The 18909-nt window shown below is 43.8% G+C and overlaps 1 protein-coding gene across 1 annotated transcript in view; it reads left to right on the forward strand.

The window, feature by feature from the left end:
- The window catches only part of WDR27 (WD repeat domain 27), a 75144-nt gene extending 58966 nt beyond the window's left edge, over nucleotides 1-16178 (forward strand). Inside the window, 4 exon segments of the mRNA XM_047101105.1 lie at nucleotides 826-923; nucleotides 1910-2012; nucleotides 15593-15691; nucleotides 15820-16178. Coding sequence (XP_046957061.1) covers nucleotides 826-923; nucleotides 1910-2012; nucleotides 15593-15691; nucleotides 15820-15966 — 447 coding nt within the window. The 3' untranslated portion in view covers nucleotides 15967-16178.
- Nucleotides 16179-18909: the final 2731 nt, after the last annotated feature.

The following is an 18909-nucleotide window of genomic DNA, read 5'->3' on the forward strand; positions in this document are numbered from 1 at the left end:
CACAAGTTTGTTAAGAGGATGAAATGTTCAGTGTTTAGAATGCTGTCTGGTACAGAGTTAAGACTCTCTCCCTCTGTGTATTAGTTTATTATTGTTATGGATTTATGTAAACCTTCATTTCCTCTTTGTAACTGAAGAATAACTTCTACATATGTAAAGATAAAAGCTTTCAGATATACTTCATTAAATTTTTCTTAATCGTTTGGATATTCTTGACATGGAAGGGAGAGGGAAATTGTTATGAACCATAATATATTTAATGTTTGAGGCCAAAAATTGTTCTGTAGATGGAGTGCGCTCCATTCCATGAGACATTTTAAGTCGCTAGAGCGTGAGGAGGGGTGACGATCAGATCAGAGGCAGGTCCTCAGAGGGACCCCGCCCAGTGACATGGGCTGGATTTCACACAAGTCAGTGCACAGACAGCTGCATGGGGGTCTTAGGATTTTATGGTCGGCAGATTAACAACTGACTCCAAACCTCGAATTCCTTAGTAAGGGCATCTTTCAGATGATTTACTGAAGATGGATTATGATCTGCACTATAAAAATAAATTTTGGTGTATTAATGTTATAGTCTTTGGATCTTTTATTGTACTTTTATAACTTTCAGTGGCATTTTGCATTTGGAAATCATACACCAATAATTCCCAAGGTCAAAATGTACCATTAGTAATTATCCAGAAGGAAGTTCTTGGAGCCCAATTCTGAAATTGTTATAAATAAGAAAAGAAACTTTGTGTTAATTTCTTACTTTGGATTAGTGTAATGTTTATTAATTCAGCCTTTAAAGAACGCATCTTGTTTCTTCCCCTTACAATCCCAGGGATCATCATTCGCGACCCAACAATATCAGGTTTATAACCTTTTTGCCACCACAGCCATTGGCGATGGGATAAAGCTGTGGGACTTGAGAACCCTGAGGTGAGGCCTTGCAGCTGCGGTATGTGAAAGACGCTTCTTTTAAAGCTCCCGAGGCCCTTTGCCTCAGTATCTGTAAACTCAGTTTGATCTCTTTTTCCCAAATGCGACAAGGTTGTGGTGAATCTGTTCACACTGACCAGTCTAAGAAAAGTCTGATTTCTACACGGAACAGGCCACCTAAATTTGGAATGTTAAAATAAGAGGTGCTGGTATTTGCTCTGCTGCGCGTGTGACATGTGGCCTCTGAGGGTCAGAGATGCACGGGAAGGTCATCAGATGCTCATAAACCACAGCATATACATGCATGTTCCTGTTCTCTAAAAATCTACGTATTTGACCGTTGTATTATGGGGCATAATCACTAAATATATAGTGTGTATAACAAAACGTGGCAAGTATTTGTGTGTGTATATGCACACCTGTGGATTCACAAGGACAGAATTAACAGTCTTTGCTCTCCTCTGTAATCGCTAAAAACAATGCAAAAGCCCCTCCGACACGTGGAGGGGACGTTCTGCGAGGCCATCTTGGGCAGGCACTGAAGTTCTGGACCAGGGGCTCTGTGTGACACCGCAGTGCCGCCTGGAGCCCAGCCCCGTGCAGGTGACAAAGGCTTTCTCAGGGCTGCCTGGCGACCCCAGAAAGTGCTGGGCATTTTCTCAGTAAAACCAGCATTAGTTCCCTGACCCACGTTACAGTAAACAGTTGTGCATCACACTTCGTGAATAGTTGGTGTGGCCCTTAATCAGCCTTGATAGAATGTTGCGCCTCCCAGAAGTCTTTGAATCACTGATGCAAATGATTTATGACTTTAAAACATTTTTATATTTTAAAGACCTAGAATAGCCTGCTTGTCACACAAGAATTCTCACGCATAAGCGTGCTCTCTCACTGCTGATTTGTGCATTGTTGTGTAGACGAGCCACAAGTCAGTGTCTTTTTCCTCATTTGTGTTAAAATTTAAAATATCATTTTTTTTCCTGTAGATGTGAGCGCCGTTTTGAAGGACATCCGAACCACGGATACCCATGTGGAATTGCTTTTAGCCCTTGTGGACGCTACGTGGCTTCTGGTGCCGAGGACAGACACGTATGTACTGCTGTGGTGTGTTTGTTGGTCTTTGGTCGTGAGATCCACTCATTTTTGTGGAAACCGTTTAGTGTTGTTGCACATTAGGATAAAAATTGATTTTAAAAAGCTTAATTATCGGCCAGTGTTTGAGACTTTAATAGTATTTTTTTAGGTTTATTTATTTATTTTGAGAGAGGGAAGAGAGAGCACAAGGGAGGGGCAGAGAGAGAGAGGGAGAGAATCCCAAGCAGGCTCTGTGCTTGAACTCACGTCCCGTGAGATCGTGACCTGAATCGAGATCAAGTCGGACGCTTAACCCATTGAGCCACCTGGGTGCCCCATAAGTAATAGTATTTTAATAACAATAATGTAGGAGGTTTGAAAGGTCATCGTGGTATTTTTGGTGAAGCATGATTATTTTACACTCCATTCATTCATTCATTTATTTCTTTATTCATTTATCAATCATTGTACAAATTGCCTTCCACATGAAAGGCATCGCTATGTGTGTATTTTCTGTGACTCACCAGATAACGCTAATAAATAAAATACCAGATCAAAGTATTTAACCGGGAATACTCCTTCCGCTATCTTAGGAAACGAGGTACTTATTTCATTTTTATTTTCTCTCACCTCCCAAAGAAGTGTCTTTGTTTGCAGGGCTTAGGAGGGAAACACGCTCCAGGGAAGGGGAATTGTGGAACGGGCCCCGGTGTAGTTAGCATTTGGCAGCGTCCAGGCTGCCGTCTTCTGTGCTTATTGGCCCCCGCCCCCAGGTTGTGAGGACGGTTCCCCTGGTCTCTCCGTCGCCCCCGTTGGGCCCCAGCGACTAGCTCTGAACTACTGAGCTCTAGGTCTGCCCCACCACCTTGCCCAGCTCTTCGTCAACACGAATTTCCTAACTGTCAGCGACTTCCTTTGGGCGTGACTTGTTCCGTGTGTAGTCTGGAATGTGGCATTAGGGACGCAGTATTGAGGGTGTCGTCTGTCAGGTTATACTTAAGGATTTGGTCGTTGGTGGTACTGGATGTGAGAGACGGACGTGTTCCCCTTGGTCAGCCAGGGTGTCAGCCTGTCGTCTGCGGTGGTGTCGCACCCGTGGGACTCACCGTGCCATGTCGTCTGCGGCCAGTGGTTGCACGGTGACCCAGGGGATCTCCCTGAGCAGCTCGCGGGTCGCCCTCGCCTCGGGTGCCCTCCAGGTAGAGCCGCAGGTCACTCGTGGTCCACACGCCCCCGTGGATGTGGCTGTAGTCCTCCCCACGTCCCCAGAGGGCAGCGTTGGGGAGATGAACACCCGTGTTCTCCAGCTCACCTGGCGTGTGTTTTACTGTGCAAAAGTGGCAAAGTCCAAGTTTACATGTGGAACAGCTCAGTAGGACACACACCTCCTCCCGCTGATTAGTAATGGGTCGTTGATGGACAGAGAGGTCATGTAGCTTCTTCAGTGGACAGGGTCACGGCTGTTGGGGACCACTGTTCGATCTGCGAGAGCATGTGGATCAGAAAGGTGCCCTTTCCCTGGGCTTTGCCGCCGGGTTTGCCGATCAGGAGCGGGAGGGGCTCCGAACTCCTGAGCGAACTGCTGTAGCCAGTGGGCAGCTGCAGGTGCTGAAACAAAGTTCCGATGGAGGTATTTTCTGCTTTCAGCTTTTTCTGCCGGAGAACCCTCTTTTTTCTCAAGCTCTTCCTGTAGCTTTTAATATTCTTCACAGTCACATCTTTCCAGTCACTTCTCAGTGGCTCAGAAAGTGGTTGACCACGTGACTGTCTGAGAACTGATAGCCAGTTGTGACACTCAGAATGTTTCTGTTGGTTTTCACACTCATCCGGTAAAAATTGTGATCCTCATTTGTCACGTGGACCCACTGACTCCTTTCAAAGTTACTTATCAGCACTGACTTCTCAGGATCAGTGACCCGTTTCACTTTTCCTGCCACAACCCATAGGTACTTATGGAGCCAACAGGAATGTGCGATTTCTCTCCACTTCGGTTAATCCTGCCCCAGGTTCTTACCTGGTGTCAGATTGTTTCCTGTCACCCCCCTCTGTGGGGACACAGTGTGGAGGAGCACTGAGCAATGTGGAGCAGAGTGCCTGGGCCGCACCCTAGCTGGCCCCCAGCCCCAGCCCCCACCCCCAGCCCGCAGATGCCTTTTCAATATACAGATTTAAGTAATTTGTGAGAAAGCTACAATTTTAATGTTCTGTTCAATTATTGTCTGAAAACATTTTCTTCGGGGACTCCAATTATATGTAGGTTGAATCTCTTTTGCCCGATGTTTGTATCTTTCATCTTGAATGTTTTAATGATTTTCATTACTCAGTTATGGATGTATTTATTTTTCTCCCTTATATCCTCTTTTTCCCTTATTGTGCTTTCTGGAGTATCTACTTTCTACTACATTCATTCAAATTTGACCTTCATTTCTGAAAATTTTTTTCTAATGGTTTCCTAACACTTATCAGTTTTCATGTAACATAGTCCTGTGTCTAGTAATTTTATTTCTGAGCTCTTCTGTTTCTACTTTAGCAGTTCTGTTACTGTTTTTGTGTTTTCTTTTCTTTTTTTTTTAAATGTTTATTTAGAGGGCGGGAGAACTTAAGTGGGAGAGGAGCAGAGAGAGAGGAGAAAGAATTCCAAGTAGGCTCTGTGCTATCAACTTGACACGGGGCACGGACCCACGAACCATGAGATCGTGACCTGAGCTGAAATCAAGAGTCAGTTTTTCGACTGAGCCACCCAGGTATCCCAAATTTATGTGTTTTCTTGATTTCTGTCAGTTTATTTTCAAATACATTGTTAGTTTTCATCTGCATAGAAAACACATTTTTCTGTGTAGTCTCTTGTCTGTGAGAATTTCTTTGGTTCGTGCTCATCTTTTGTAGAAAGGACTGTCATATCCAGAGTTTGTATCATACATGCAATAGAAAACGGGACATCTGGGAGAAATAGAGACAAAGTTTCGACAGGCAATTTGGAGCATATTGTGAAGATTCTTGTATGCCACTAAAGATACTTGGTCTGTATTCTCCATGACATTGGAGCACTAGTAGAATATTTTAAGCAGAAAAGCATCATGATCAGCAATAATTTGTAGCCATTAAAATCAGTTTTTTAAAGTCTTCCATTATAATTGAGGATTTTTTTTTCCTTCTTAAGGTTATATTACTTTTGCTTTTTCTATTTTGCAAGTACGTTATCAGGTGCATACAGATTTAGAATTGTGATATTTTCTATATAGATTGGCGTTGTTATCATTATTAAAGTCCCTCATCTCTAGTAATGCTTTAAGCCTTAATGTCTACTTGAGACTTACATATTCTCATATCACCTTCATTTCCCATCTTTCTATTTTCAGTGTTTCTGTGACTTTATACTCTTAATTTCAATTATTATATTTTCTAGCTGCACTCAGAAATATGGTGAATAAAAGAAAATGGTGGTCAAAAATTTCAAGAAAATTCAATGTGTATCTCGAAATCTGGGATGGTATGCTTCCAGTGTTGTTTTTGGTTTTCAGAATTGCTTTGAGCAATCTACACATTCAATACAATTCCTTTACAGAATTAGAACAAATAATCCTAAAATTTATACGGAACCACAGAAGACCTTGAATAGCTGGTTTTTTTAGTGGCAGAGGAAACATCCAAACATGAAATAAAATCATAAAATGAAAGCTCTCTTTGTTTATAAGTACAGCTGACCATTTGAAAACATGGGGGGGTTAGGGGTACCAACCTCCTGCACAGTCAAAAATTCATATATAACTCTTTTTTTAATGTTCATTTGTTTTTGAGAGAGCGTGCATGGGGGAGGGGCAGAGAGAGAGGTAGAAGATCTAAAGCCGGCTCTGCCCTGACAGCAGAGAGCCTGATGTGGGGCTTGAACTCTTGAACTGTGAGATCATGACCTGAGCTGAAGTCGACCCTTAACTGACTGAGCCACCCAGGCGCCCCCAAAAATTCACATACAGCTTTTGCTTCTCCCCAAACTTAATTATCAGTAACCTACTGTTGAGCAGAAGACTTAACATGACACGAACAGTTGCTTAACACATATTTTCTGTGTTATATGTGTTGTGTAATGTATTTTTTTAATGTGTTTTTATAATAAAGTCAGCTAGAGAAAAGTCACTAAGAAGATCATAAGAGAAAATAGATTTGCAATATTGTAGTTATCAAACCAGTCTGTGTATAAGTGGACCTGCACAGTTTAAACCTATGTTCAAGGATCAACTGTATAATTAAAAATAAAACAATTGGACAGAACTGAGATCAATATATTGATTATATTAGTGAGTTCAAGTAAAATAAATTCAAGTTTTAAAAGAAAGACACTCAGGGGCGCCTGGGTGGCTCAGTCGGTTGAGCGCCAGACTTTGGCCCAGGTCACGATCTCACGGTTCGTGGGTTCGAGCCCTGCATCAGTCTCTGTGCTGACAGCTCAGCACCTGGAACCTCCTTCAGATTCTGTGTCTCCCTCTCTCTCTGTCCCTTCTCAGCTCACACTCTCTCTCAAAAATAAATAAATGTTAAAAAAAAAATTAAAAAAAAAATAAAGACACTTAGATTGGATCTTATAGATAAGAAGAAAAATCTGAGTTTATGCTGAATACAGGAAATGTTCTAAGCCAAGTGATTCAGAAAGTATATATATAAAAAAAAGATGAGCAAATGTGTATCAGGCAAGAGAAAATAAAAGTAAAGAAGATTATATGGTCTTGATATTACATATGTCATAATTTAACCCCCCAAAATTAATGAGGCAAAGATACTTTATAATGCCAAAGGATAAAACTCCCAATGAAAATATAACACAATGTCTGTTCATCAATGAAAATAAGCAGAAGAGTAAATTCATAAAGCAGACATATAAGAAATGAAACAATAAATAGCCAGACACCAATAATAATTAGGACTTTATCATATCCATCTTAGTCCTCAACAGATCGAAGCACTTCCACAAGCACTGGAATGTTACAGAAAACCTATACCACGTAATCAATAATGCATCATCTTATAGACATGCGTGGACGTAGTCGCATGCCAACAAGGAATGGTACTTTCTTTCCACATGCACATCAAATGTGGGAACATTAACCATACATGAAACCATAGAGAAAAGCACAACAAATTAAAATGAGAACAAAAATGTCATTCTCTCACCGCAGTGCAGTCAACCCATAAATTGGTAATGGGATACAAAGAAAAGTTCCTGCTGTATGGATACAGAATTTCTATTAATGAACTTGTGGTTTAATAATGTAAAGAAAAATGGAATTGTAGGATTTCTTAAAAATAATGATATTTATAACATGATGTGTCAGTGTCTCTGGGATGGAACTAAACAAATGCGTGGAGCAGGTTTTAAGAAAGGGAACAATAATGAACTAAATATCCATCCAGAAAGCAAGAGAAGGAACCACAAAATAAATGAGCAAGGAATTGATAGAGATAAAAGCAGACAGAAGAGAGAAAAAATGAAAGTGTTTATTTTTTAAAAACATGAACTACAAAATAAACTTTAACCCAAATTTCTGAGAGACAAAGCTTAATATATAATTAATAAGAAATGATGAAGAGGAAAAAGGAAAAGAAACATGGAATAGGGGAACTTTTCAAAACCAAGAAACTGCTTTTCATAGTTTATGCAAATAAATATGAAAGCTATATAGAAATGGATAAGTTGCAGGAAATATATCAAAAGTTTCCCAAAAAGACAAGTAAATTAATGGGTTAGTTTTTATAGAAGAAATTTTTAAAAAATTCCAAGAGCTTTTCTACAAAAAATACTAGACCCAGATGATTTCTTAAGGGACTTTACCAAACTTTTTAAAATCCAGTGGTCTCAGATAACTCTAAGATATAAGGAAAGCATCCAGATTATTTTTTTGAAATGAATACAACTTGATAACTCAATAAAATTTCAGAAAACTATGTTTTACTTGTAAATATAAATTAAAAAAATCTTGAGTAAGAATAAGCAGAATCTGACCACAAAGTCACAATAACTTATCTATGCTCCTGGAAATCAAGGATGGCCCAATAATCAAGGAAGCCATTAACTAATGGAATGAGATTGTGCTGTCCTCTCCATATAAACAGAAAAGCCATTTTAACACAGTTCCCCATTCATTTCATGTAAAACACCCCTTACAAGATAAATGTATAAATACTTGTTTCAAATGATAAAATACTCATCCCTGCCCAAATGAGAAAACAGTAGAAGCAGCCTCTGATCAGGAACAAAGTAAGAACGCCCATTGATTCCATCACTATTTTATAATGTTGGGAGTATTTACCTATAAAATTAGGCAAGATAATGAGAGACATTATAGTTGAAAAGGAACAGTTAAAACTGTCTAGATTCATAGATGATAAGATTGTGTATCTGAAAAACCCAAGAGAATTTATTAAAAAAATTTTTTTAATGTTGATTCATTTTTTTTAATATGAAATTTATTGTCAAGTTGGTTTCCATACAACACCCAGTGCTCATCCCAACAGGTGCCCTCCTTAGTGCCCATCACCCACCCTCCCCACCCCCCACCCCCTTAAACCCTCAGTTTATTCTCAGCTTTTAAGAGTCTCTTATGGTTTGCCTCCCTCCCTCTCTGTAACTTTTTCCCCCCATCCCCTCCCCCATGGTCTTCTGTTAAGTTTCTCAGGATCCACATAGGAGTGAAAACATATGGAATCTGTCCTTCTCTGTATGACTTATTTCACTTAGCATAACACTCTCCAGTTCCATCCACGTTGCTACAAAAGGCCATATTTCATTCTTTCTCATTGCCACGTAGTACTCCATTGTGTATATACCCACAATTTCTTTATCCGTTCGTCAGTTGATGGACATTTAGGCTCTTTTCATAATTTGGTTATTGTTGAAAATGCTGCTATAAACATTGGGGTACAAGTGCCCCTATGCATCAGCACTCCTGTATCCCTTGGGTGAATTCCTAGCAGTGCTCTTTCTGGGTCATAGGGTAGGTCCATTTTTAATTTTTTGAGGAACCTCCACACTCTTTTCCAGAGTGGCTGTACCAGTTTACATTCCCACCAATAGTGCAAGAGGGTTCCGTTTCTCCACATCCTCTCCAGCATCTATAGTCTTTTGATTCGTTCATTTTGGCCACTCTGACTGGCGTGAGGTGATATCTGAGTGTGGTTTTGATTTGTATTTCCCTGATGAGGAGTGACGTTGAGCATCTTTTCACGTGCCTGTTGGCCATCTGGATGTCTTCTTTAGAGAAGTGTCTATTCATGTTTTCTGCCCATTTCTTCACTGGATTATTTGTTTTTTGGGTGTGGAGTTTGGTGAGCTCTTTATAGATTTTGGATACTAGTCCTTTGTCCTATATGTCATTTGCAAATATCTTTTCCCATTCCGTTGGTTGCCTTTTAGTTAGTTTTGTTGATTGTTTCCTTTGCAGTGCAGAAGCTTTTTACTTTTATGAGGTCCCAGAAGTTCATTTTTGCTTTTAATTCCCTTACCTTTGGGGATGTGTCAAGTAAGAAATTGCTGTGGCTGAGGTCAGAGAGGTTTTTCATTTTTGAAAGAGAGAGAGAGACAGAGACAGAGAGAGAGGAGGGGCAGAGAGAGAGGGAGACACAGAATCCAAAGTAGGCTCTAGGCTCTGAGCTGACAGCACAGAGCCCAACATGGGACTCGAACTCACAAACCACAAGATCATGACCTGAGCTGAAGTTGGATACTTAATCGACTGAGGCATCCAGGTGCCCCTGGAAAACCCAAGAGAATTAATGGTCGTTATAAACAATAAAATAATTCAAGAAATAGTGGGACTTAAATTAATATATGGAATTTAATGTTTTTTACATATAAAAACAAAAACCTGTGAGATGATATATAAGAAAGAGAATGCATTTAGAAGAGCCTTAAGAAGGATAAAATGTTCAGGCATAAACTTAACAAGAACCCCGCAAAACCTCTATGAAGAAAACTTTATTTTTTTCCAGAAATGTAATCTTGAAAAATACAATGTCTTAACTTTTCTTGAATGGGAAGATTCTGTCTCATAAAGAAGTCAGTTCTTTGTAGGTAATTTGCAAGCTTAACACTTCCGCAACAAAAATTTCAATAGGTTTTAGGGGCACCTGGGTGGCTCAGTCGGTTGAGCGTCTGACTTCAGCTCAGGTCAAGATCTCACAGTCTGTGAGTTTGAGCCCCGCATCGGGCTCTGTGCTGACAGCTCGGAGCCTGGAGCCTGCTGTCGATTCTGTGTCTCCCTCTATTTCCCTGCCTCTCCCTCGCTCAGTCTGCCTCTCTCTCTCTCAAAAATAAATAAAAACATTAAAAAATTTAAAAAATTCAACAGGTGTTTCTGTAGGTAGACAATCACATTGTAAAATTTCAAAGAACAAACAAGTAACAATGGTCAAGACACCCTGGGAAAAAAAAGAGCATTATAACGGGGCGGGGGGAAACCTTGCTTTAGCAGTTATTCAAACATGTTAGAAAGTCTCTAATTAAAGCAGTGTGGGATTGGTGCACAAATATGAAAACAGGCACATGTTAACTAGCATCAGCCACTGAAAATGTTCAGAAGCACTGACATTCCAGCATTGCCCTTCATGACCTGTGGCCCCCTCTACCTGCTGTCCCCACTGATGGGAACCAGAGTTCTCTGATGACTAGCTCCTTTCAGGTCTGTGGCAAAAAGTTCACAGATGAGCCAGGGACACCTTGTGCTGAAAATGAAGGAAGGGATTGAGGAGCTATGGGGTCATATAATATGGCTGCAGGAAGCAACATTGAAAGCTATTGACCAAAGAAGGTGTAATGGAGCATCAGAAGAATAATGACTGTAATTGGCTTGAAAACATTATATATGTAAAAATCTCACGATTTTTAAATAACAATCCAAAAATGAGATAACTAAAAGCAAGACAAAAACAAACATAAACAAAGCCTTATTTTTCCCCATTTGGAGGTACCTAGGGTACCTTACAGAATCATGTCTTTTTAAGGGAAATAATTCAGCTTTTGTCTTGCCTTTCCTGTTTGGACTATATTTCAAGTTAACCCGATACCCTATTTGAAGAAGAAAAGTTATTTTTGAGAGAAGAATTCCAGACAAGTGGGATGAATGGTAGAATTAGAAAATTACCCTCTTGTGGTCTCAAACAATTGATTTTGGCGAATGTCATCACTAGTGAAACTGTCACGTAGAGATTGGTGGTCCCCAGGCAGCCTGACTAGACATTTCTCCAAAGAAGACGCACTGGTGGCCGGCAGGTACAGGAAGTGGTTCTCGGTATCGCTCATCACCGGGAAAATGCACATCAAAACCAGTGAGATGCCATCTCACCTGTCGGGCTGGCCATCGTCAAAAGACCAGGAGGGAAGGACCAGCGAGCGTGTGGAGAAATTGGAACCCTCGTGCGCTGGTGGCGGAGTATCAGCCAGTGCAGCCGCCATGAGAACAGTGTGGAGGTTCCCTGGAAAATTAAAAATAGAATTTCCATAGGAGAAGGTAATTCCACTGCTGGGTATTTGTCCAACAGAATTGAAGTCGTGACCTCAAAGAGAGATTTGCTCTCCCACGTCACGGCAACGTTAGTCACTGTAGCTACGATGGTTCAAGCCACCTAAATGTGTATGGATGGATGAGTAAATCTACACGATGGGATGTCATTCAGCCTTAAAAAAAGGAGGAAGTCCTGTCATTTGCAATGACGTAGATGAGCCAGAGGACGTTATAGTAGGTGAGATAAGCCGATCACAGAAAGAAGGACAAATACTGCCTGACTGCACTTAGATGAAGGATCGGAAACGGTCACACTCATGGAAGCAGCGGGTAGGGTGGCGGCTGCCAGCAGGGAGGGCAGCTGGGAGACGTTGGCCAGAGGGCACAGAATTTTCAGTCGTGCAGGACGAAGTGGTCTAGAGCCCCGCTGGAGAACATTGTGCTTGTGTAAGTGCGCCGTATTGTGCGCTTACACATGTGTTAGGTGGACCTCGTTACAGTCTCCGAGGGACGTCATGTCACAAGCCAAACCTCCCGACCAACGTTAGCGTCACTCACTGTGCAACAGTTTAGATACTGTACGTTCCTCCTGCCATTTTGAAGTGCACACCCGTTAATATCCACCGTAAAGTATTCTTGTGGAAAAAAGGTAGAGCCTGAACCGAATTGAGTCTTTATGCATAATTTCTGGCTCAGGGCCCATCCACAGGATGATGGAGCAAGTCGAAAGATGTCACACGCAGGCAGGCCGACGAGTTCTGGCTGGAATGTTCTTCTGGACTCGGACCCCATTTCGTCAACAAGTCTCTGGCGTGGAAGAGAGCCAGGGAGAGAAAGCGTTGCTCCAAACAGCGGTGCTGGAAAGACGTGACGGCAATGCACAGATCCGCTCTGGGTCCTGCTTACCCAAAACAACTGTGACCAGTGTGACCGGCCAGGACTTCCTTTATTTTAGGTCAGCGTAAAGTGGCAGTGTAGGTGTGTGTGCAATGTCCGTATTTTTAGAGATACTTACAAAGTACGTGGGACGTTACGTTAGCAGTCGGCTAAAAATACTTCCTACTTATTCAGCCACAAAAACTGAAAGGGAAAAAGTAAAGAACAAAGGCATGGCAGTTGAAGCAAGTAGAGCCAAGTCTTAACGATGTTGTGTTTGGTTCTGTACGAATGGGCTGGTTGTGCAATCCACCGTACTTTGGTATATATTTGAAACTTTTCGTAATAAAAAGCCAAGCACGGACTTTGGAGATAGAACTAGACACAGAGGACCGGGGTTTTCCATTGTGCGAGCCCCCCTGCTGGAAGGAGGCTGTCAGGTTCTAGAGAGGTGGGCTCTGAGGCCCCGTCTCTGACCCTCTGAGTCTCCCCTGTAGCAGTGCACCGTGGTGTCCGCCGTGCGGGTAAACAGACGAGCCTCCTAGCTGCACTCCTGGACGCCTGCTTGAATCTTACGACGTGGACAGCTGTGGCTGGACTGCGACGGCTCCCTTCACACGCTGCCGACGCCGAGGGTTGACGTAAGCGGCTCTTTTGCCAGATCCCCCCGCCCCGATGTTTCACTATAAGATCACATTTTCAAAGAATGAACTACCAGATACTAAGATGACTGGCCATGTAATTGGTCATAGGGACAAGGATGCTGAGAGAGACCGGCTTGTTATTAGAGACGAAGTCGATGAAGGTTTGCTCAGGATTGTTGAAGTGGCTGCGGCCGCCAGCCAAGGTGTATGAGTCTGTCGGGTGACCGGCGGTCCATCCGTGGCGGCCAGGGACCCCTCGCGGGGCTCCTCGAGGGGAAGGGGCAGGGCCAGGGCGGAGCTCATCACGGCGTCTGCCGGACCTTGATGGAGGTTGCCGAGAGAAGGGGGTCGTGATTCTGCCTCCGAACCTGAGGGACAGCCCCGCCATTAACATCCAGTGTTCACCTGGTGGTGGCCACAGAGCTCCACGTGCCCGAATCAGGGGCTTTCGGACAGAGTCTTGGCTTCTGCAGGAGGTGGGCGATGTTTCTGTCTTGATGGGATTTTCAGTAGGGCTCTATATTAAATCTTGAACACTTTGGCCTTCTTAGAAAACTTCACAAGTTTTTTGTGAACTAAAAATTCAGTGATCTAAGACAATATGCACAGTCCTGAGAAACATCCTTTCTGGAAATACTTTAAAAAACAAAGTGAATGTCTGTGATGTGATCGTTGATTCCCCCGGGGACGATATCAACACCATTAAGCTTCAGACACAGAGTGAACTTCTGTGTGCGATCCTTTTGTCCGTTTCTTCTGTGGAGAAAATCCAGGCAAAGGGAAATGAAGGACACGTGGTAGGAATAGCGTGAGACAGAAAAACGAAAGCAGCTTCACCTTCAAGGATGCGGTTCAGCAGAATTACAAAACATTCATAATGAACTGGTCTAGTTGTGTTTGCAAAACATCATCTTTTTCACTGGTACATTCAGTCCTGGACGGTTTTTGTGAAACATTTTGAACAGCAAAGCGTCTTCCCTGCTCCCGGGTGGGCTGGGCCACACCCTCATCCTTTGTGAGAAGACGCTGCCCGTTCTCAGGGCTCATTAGTTTCAGAGTAAGACTGACTTTGTAGGGTTTTATTTTACGTTTCGTCTTTCTGAGTACGTTTTAGCCACGGCTTATTTCCCTTTCATGGGGACAGGTGGCTTCATGAATCGAGTAACTAGTATCACATCTAATCAAAACGTTGTGTTCTGCACACGGGTTGCAGGCCATTCCTGTGTTTTCAGCATCAGACAAGGTGCATCTTGTCCGTTTGGGCCGATTGTTGCTGCCGTTTGAAAGGGCAGGTTGTGACGAATGTGCACCTAATAAAATATGTCTGATATTTGTGGCCGCAGACTGTCTTCTCATGGTTCCGGTTTGCCATGACCAGAAAGATTCATTTCATTCAAGAATCTTCTGGTTCTTCTGGGAGAAAAGGTAGGTTTCATTTTAAAGCATTTGCATACAGGAAAGGAGAGGCAGTTTCTTAAATAACCGTTACTGATTCTTCTCTCGCAGCCTCACGGTGTCATTTATGGGTGTTAGATGTCACGCAAATGCCAGGCGGCATGCAAGGCGGTGTCCCGTATGTGGCGACAAACCTCAGTGTTACGGTCCCCAGAGTGGGGTCCCTGGGCCCGCAGCAGCAGCCTCCTTTGGGAACTGTTGGGAGCACACACGTCAGTGGCTGCTTTTCAAATAAGCACGTTTCCAATAAGAACAGCAGAAAAAAACCCAACAAAAACATGCTTTAAATATTTCTGCTTCAAGATGTATCCAATATCTGTTTGTAGACTTTATTTCAGGAGCTGCTGTTCAGCCCATGACAGAATCATTTGGAAGTTGTAAATTTGAAGGGCTCGTCTGTCCATTGAAATAGACTTTTTGTGGAAGAAGGAATCACGTAGATGTCTTGCTTTTTCTGTGACGTGGCATTTCTTTTTTATTACCAGTAGAGTCCACAAACCACTTGTTTGCACATTTTGTTACCTAAAAATTAGAATGGGTCTCTCCTCTCTTATATCACATCGGGATGGGATCCCGATACCACATTTGTGTCCCTAAAATGAAGTATTTGATGGCCTCTCTCTCTGTAAATATGCATGCATCTGTCCAGCTCTCTCTATACATATCTTTTATATGCATATGGTAATACCATCAGACAGTATTGTATGTTTTTATTTAAAATTTTAAGAACAGCTGTACTATAGAAAAAATTCCAAGTATTTGAATTGCTCGATTCCAAGCTAATTTAGTAGGAAGCAAGGTGTGTACATGTTTTTGTCTTAAATTTATGGAAAAGGACATAAACATCACTTTTTCACTCCGCTTGGGACTTGCAGGCAGGGCTGAACCGTGGAGGCATCAGGGGCTGTGGGTCCACTGAGGCAATAAAGGTCCGAGAGGCAAGGAGGAGAGAGGCTGAGTCACCGAGTCGGGTCTCCGGCTCAGGCGGCGCTGGCCTGTCAGGTGACCGGCTGCTGGGAGTCACCAGGCCGTGGGTGCGCTTCTGCTGTGCGCGACTCACGTGGACCGTTGGCCCTTTCATCACGGAGCCCCGTCTGTCTGTCTGTCTGTCTGTCTGTCTGTCTTGCAGGCGTACGTGTATGAAATGGGCTCGAGCACGTTTTCTCACAGACTGGCCGGACACACGGACACCGTCGCTGGCGTGGCCTTCAGCCCGTCAGCCCCCCAGGTACGGCCTGCTCGTGTGGGCGGGCGCGTCTACTCCTGACGCAGCTTCCGGCGTGTTTCCTGTGTTGGCCTGTGTTTGGTGAAACCCTGGAACGCTGAAGGTGACACGGCAGTGTTCGTCACGTGCAGGGAGACAGACGCGGGAACCAGCCCTTTGCTGGGGGGGAAAGGGACGCGCAGGGCGTGTTCTTCCGCGTGGCGGCCTGTGTCATGCCGTTCGCCTGCTGGGAGCCGAGCTGCGGGGAACGCGGGCGGGCCGAGTCCCAGGGCAGGTGAGAAAACGGTTTTGGAATTTCTCATAAAAAGAATTGGGAGCAGGAGGAGGACCGCAGCATTTAAAGAGATTGGCCTAACTAGGAGGAGACATGAAAACAAAATTACATCAGCTTCACGTCAATCACACGGAAAGAGTGTGTGGTCTTGTATTAAATTGTGGAGGGGTTTGTATGTGAAGACTGGTAACGCTTGGTAACGTGCGCGTGCGGGGATGTGGATTCAGAGAATCGCATCGGCGTGCGATTTCGTGGGTCCGGCTGGTGTGTGCGTGTGTGGGTGTGCGTGTGTGTGTGAACGAAGGTGGACCGCCCCCCCCCCCCCCCCCGCTGCACACTGCTGCCGTCAGGGGCACCCGAGACTCTCGGGCGCGTCTGGCTCCTGGTGACGCTGAATGTCGAGGACCGGATGCGCGAGGCCGGTCACGGCGCTGACCACAGAGCCCCCACCCCGTGCCGCCGAGGTCCTCGCGCGCCTCGTCCCAGCGGTAACCCTGATGCGGCCGGCGGCCCCCTGCTGCAGGCGCTCCGGTTGGAACGTTTTCTGCTCGCGTGGTCACGATTCGCTCACCCCCTACGTAATCAGGCCACGCTGCAGATACCGTGGGTCCTGGCCTTTCTGGTGGGTAATCCGTGCTGTCATTACCCATTCTGAATCTCTCCGGCGTGTCTTTCGAAGTCGTTGGATTCCTTTCTGAATCCTTTGACGTTGCGCTGGTGAGACGGCCGGGCGGCCGGGAGGGAAGAGAGCAGAAGATAGAAGCAGGGTTAGAGGCGCGCGGTGCGGGGCGGGCTGGCGTGGGCACCTGTCCACGGGGGGATGCCGGCTGCTTTGAGAATTCGGTATTGGCCTGGAAATGCCTTTTGGCATAAGTGAGTGAGGAGCTGCTCCGGGTACCTGAAGAGTTTCAGTTGGACGACGTTGCGTGGGGCTGTATCGTCGCGGGGATGGTTCCGGTGCGCAGAAGCGGCAGATGTGACCTAGGAGAACGGGATTTCAAAATGCGTCCTTTCCGGTCCGAGTACGAGCACTTTCATTACCTTTGTTAAGTTCGTTACGAAGACACAGTAGCTCATCATTTTAACTCGCCTTCCTTTGGACACTGTGAGGGTTGTGCGTTGTTCCATATGCTGTTAATGAGTTGAGGGTTTTCTTTCATTTCTAAGTGGCTTGTTTATACCCTTCATGTCTTGATCTGTGGGCCCAACGTTTTGCTTCTTGACTGATCCGATCCAGCTTTTAATTTAAAATTGCCATATTGCCCTCTGTATTTACAGTGTGTTTTGTAGATTCGGTTTTGCTTTTTACTTTGTTGTTTTCTCTTTCGGGTACGGAACCTGGATTTGTTCTAATTATTCTAGGCCAGAAATTTTTTTCTCTTCAAAGATTTATCTTTCTGATGGAATTACAGTAGGATCTTTAACTTATTATTGTAAGATTTAAGTTCCTGCCTGACTGTGCCAATATCTGGGTCATTTCTGAGTCTAGTTCTGTTGGTCGCTGTGTCTCCTGACAGTTGGTTTGCTTACCTTTCTTTCCGATGTGTTGTCATTTTTTAAGGAATTCTGACTGTTGACTGTGGAAGGACGCCTGGATGAACAGGTCTCTTTTTCTGCCAGGCTGTTAGTTTGGTAGCGTTAGGAGCTGAGCAAGTGCCATTCGCTTTAATTATTAAAACTACGATTATAGTGAGGTCAGTAGAATTAATCAGTGTGGATCATTACACAAATAAAAGTACACAGAAAATACTGGTACTTTTAGGAACTTTAAAATACCTGGTATTCTTCCCAAGTCACCTTTTGTCAAACCTTTCAGAAAATTTTATTTCCTAAGCATATGAGGAAGAAATTTAAATCTGCATGTTTCAAATAGGTCACCTAACTTTAAGTTCTGCTGAGGAAAAATAACCTAAGTGTATCTGGAAAGGGGTTATTTTCATTGGTTTTTAAATTGACCAAAAGTTTGCGATTGTTTTATCAGTTTGGATTCGTAAGTTCAGAAGTAAGATTACGCTACATCCCTGTAAATCCCCATCTGCGAATAACCTGCCCCTGCGGCTGGCGTGAAGTGACCTTTGCTGAGGGAGGTGAGGGGCGAGCCGTGGGGACCCTGCTCCTGGTGAAAGTATTCTATCTCATGAAGAGCGGTTTCCCAACTTTTTTTTTGTGAACAGCATAGTTTTAATGACTTTAATGTAAATCTATTTCTACTGGCCTCTGCACATAAATTTACAATACTTGTATCTCGGTGGACAAAGATGTTACTGGAAAGACACATCGGATACAGTGTCATTTCAGGGCCTTGAGCACAGCTGCTCACGTATGCTGCCACGGTGATGTTTACGGTCACTTCCATCTAAAAGAAGGGAGACGTTACTTGGAAGACGTTACTTTTTATACGCGGCGTCGTTTCAGTGAGTTAAGCGTTGGCTAATCCCGTATGTGTCTGCACATAACTTTAACACTTGTGTCTTTTTTGTTGATTTCATAACTTTAAAATGAACAAAAGGGATTAGTTGAGAATGAGTCAAAATACGTTCCATAAGGACAATTTTAGGATTTACTAAACATATTTCTGGACAAGGAAGTATCAAATATGCACCATGGGCCTTCTTGTATCCTCACTCAAGACACCACAAAGTGGTTGAGAGGTCGCACTGTCTCTGACCTATGCTTTCTCTCTGCATGTTCGGTGGTCTAGAGCCCTCATCTGGGGTGAAATCTCTGCTCTCCTCTTCCGTTTTAGTTCCTGTGTTTGCCCTTGTTCAGTTTTCGACTATCCGGTCAGACTCCTGGCGAAGGCTTTGCTCCTCCCCAGATTCTCCATGAATGGTGCCTATGGCTTCTTTGTGGCCTTGACTTTGATCACGAAGCCAGAAGGAACCTCAAGAGATACACTGGATCCGTGCGGGTGCCTCATGGCCCCAACGGACTGGGAAAGTGGATG

This window comes from Lynx rufus, unplaced genomic scaffold (assembly GCF_022079265.1).
Source record: "Lynx rufus isolate CCGP_SWC_20201006 ecotype Redwood Valley unplaced genomic scaffold, mLynRuf1.p SCAF_56, whole genome shotgun sequence".
Lineage (NCBI taxonomy): Eukaryota > Metazoa > Chordata > Mammalia > Carnivora > Felidae > Lynx > Lynx rufus.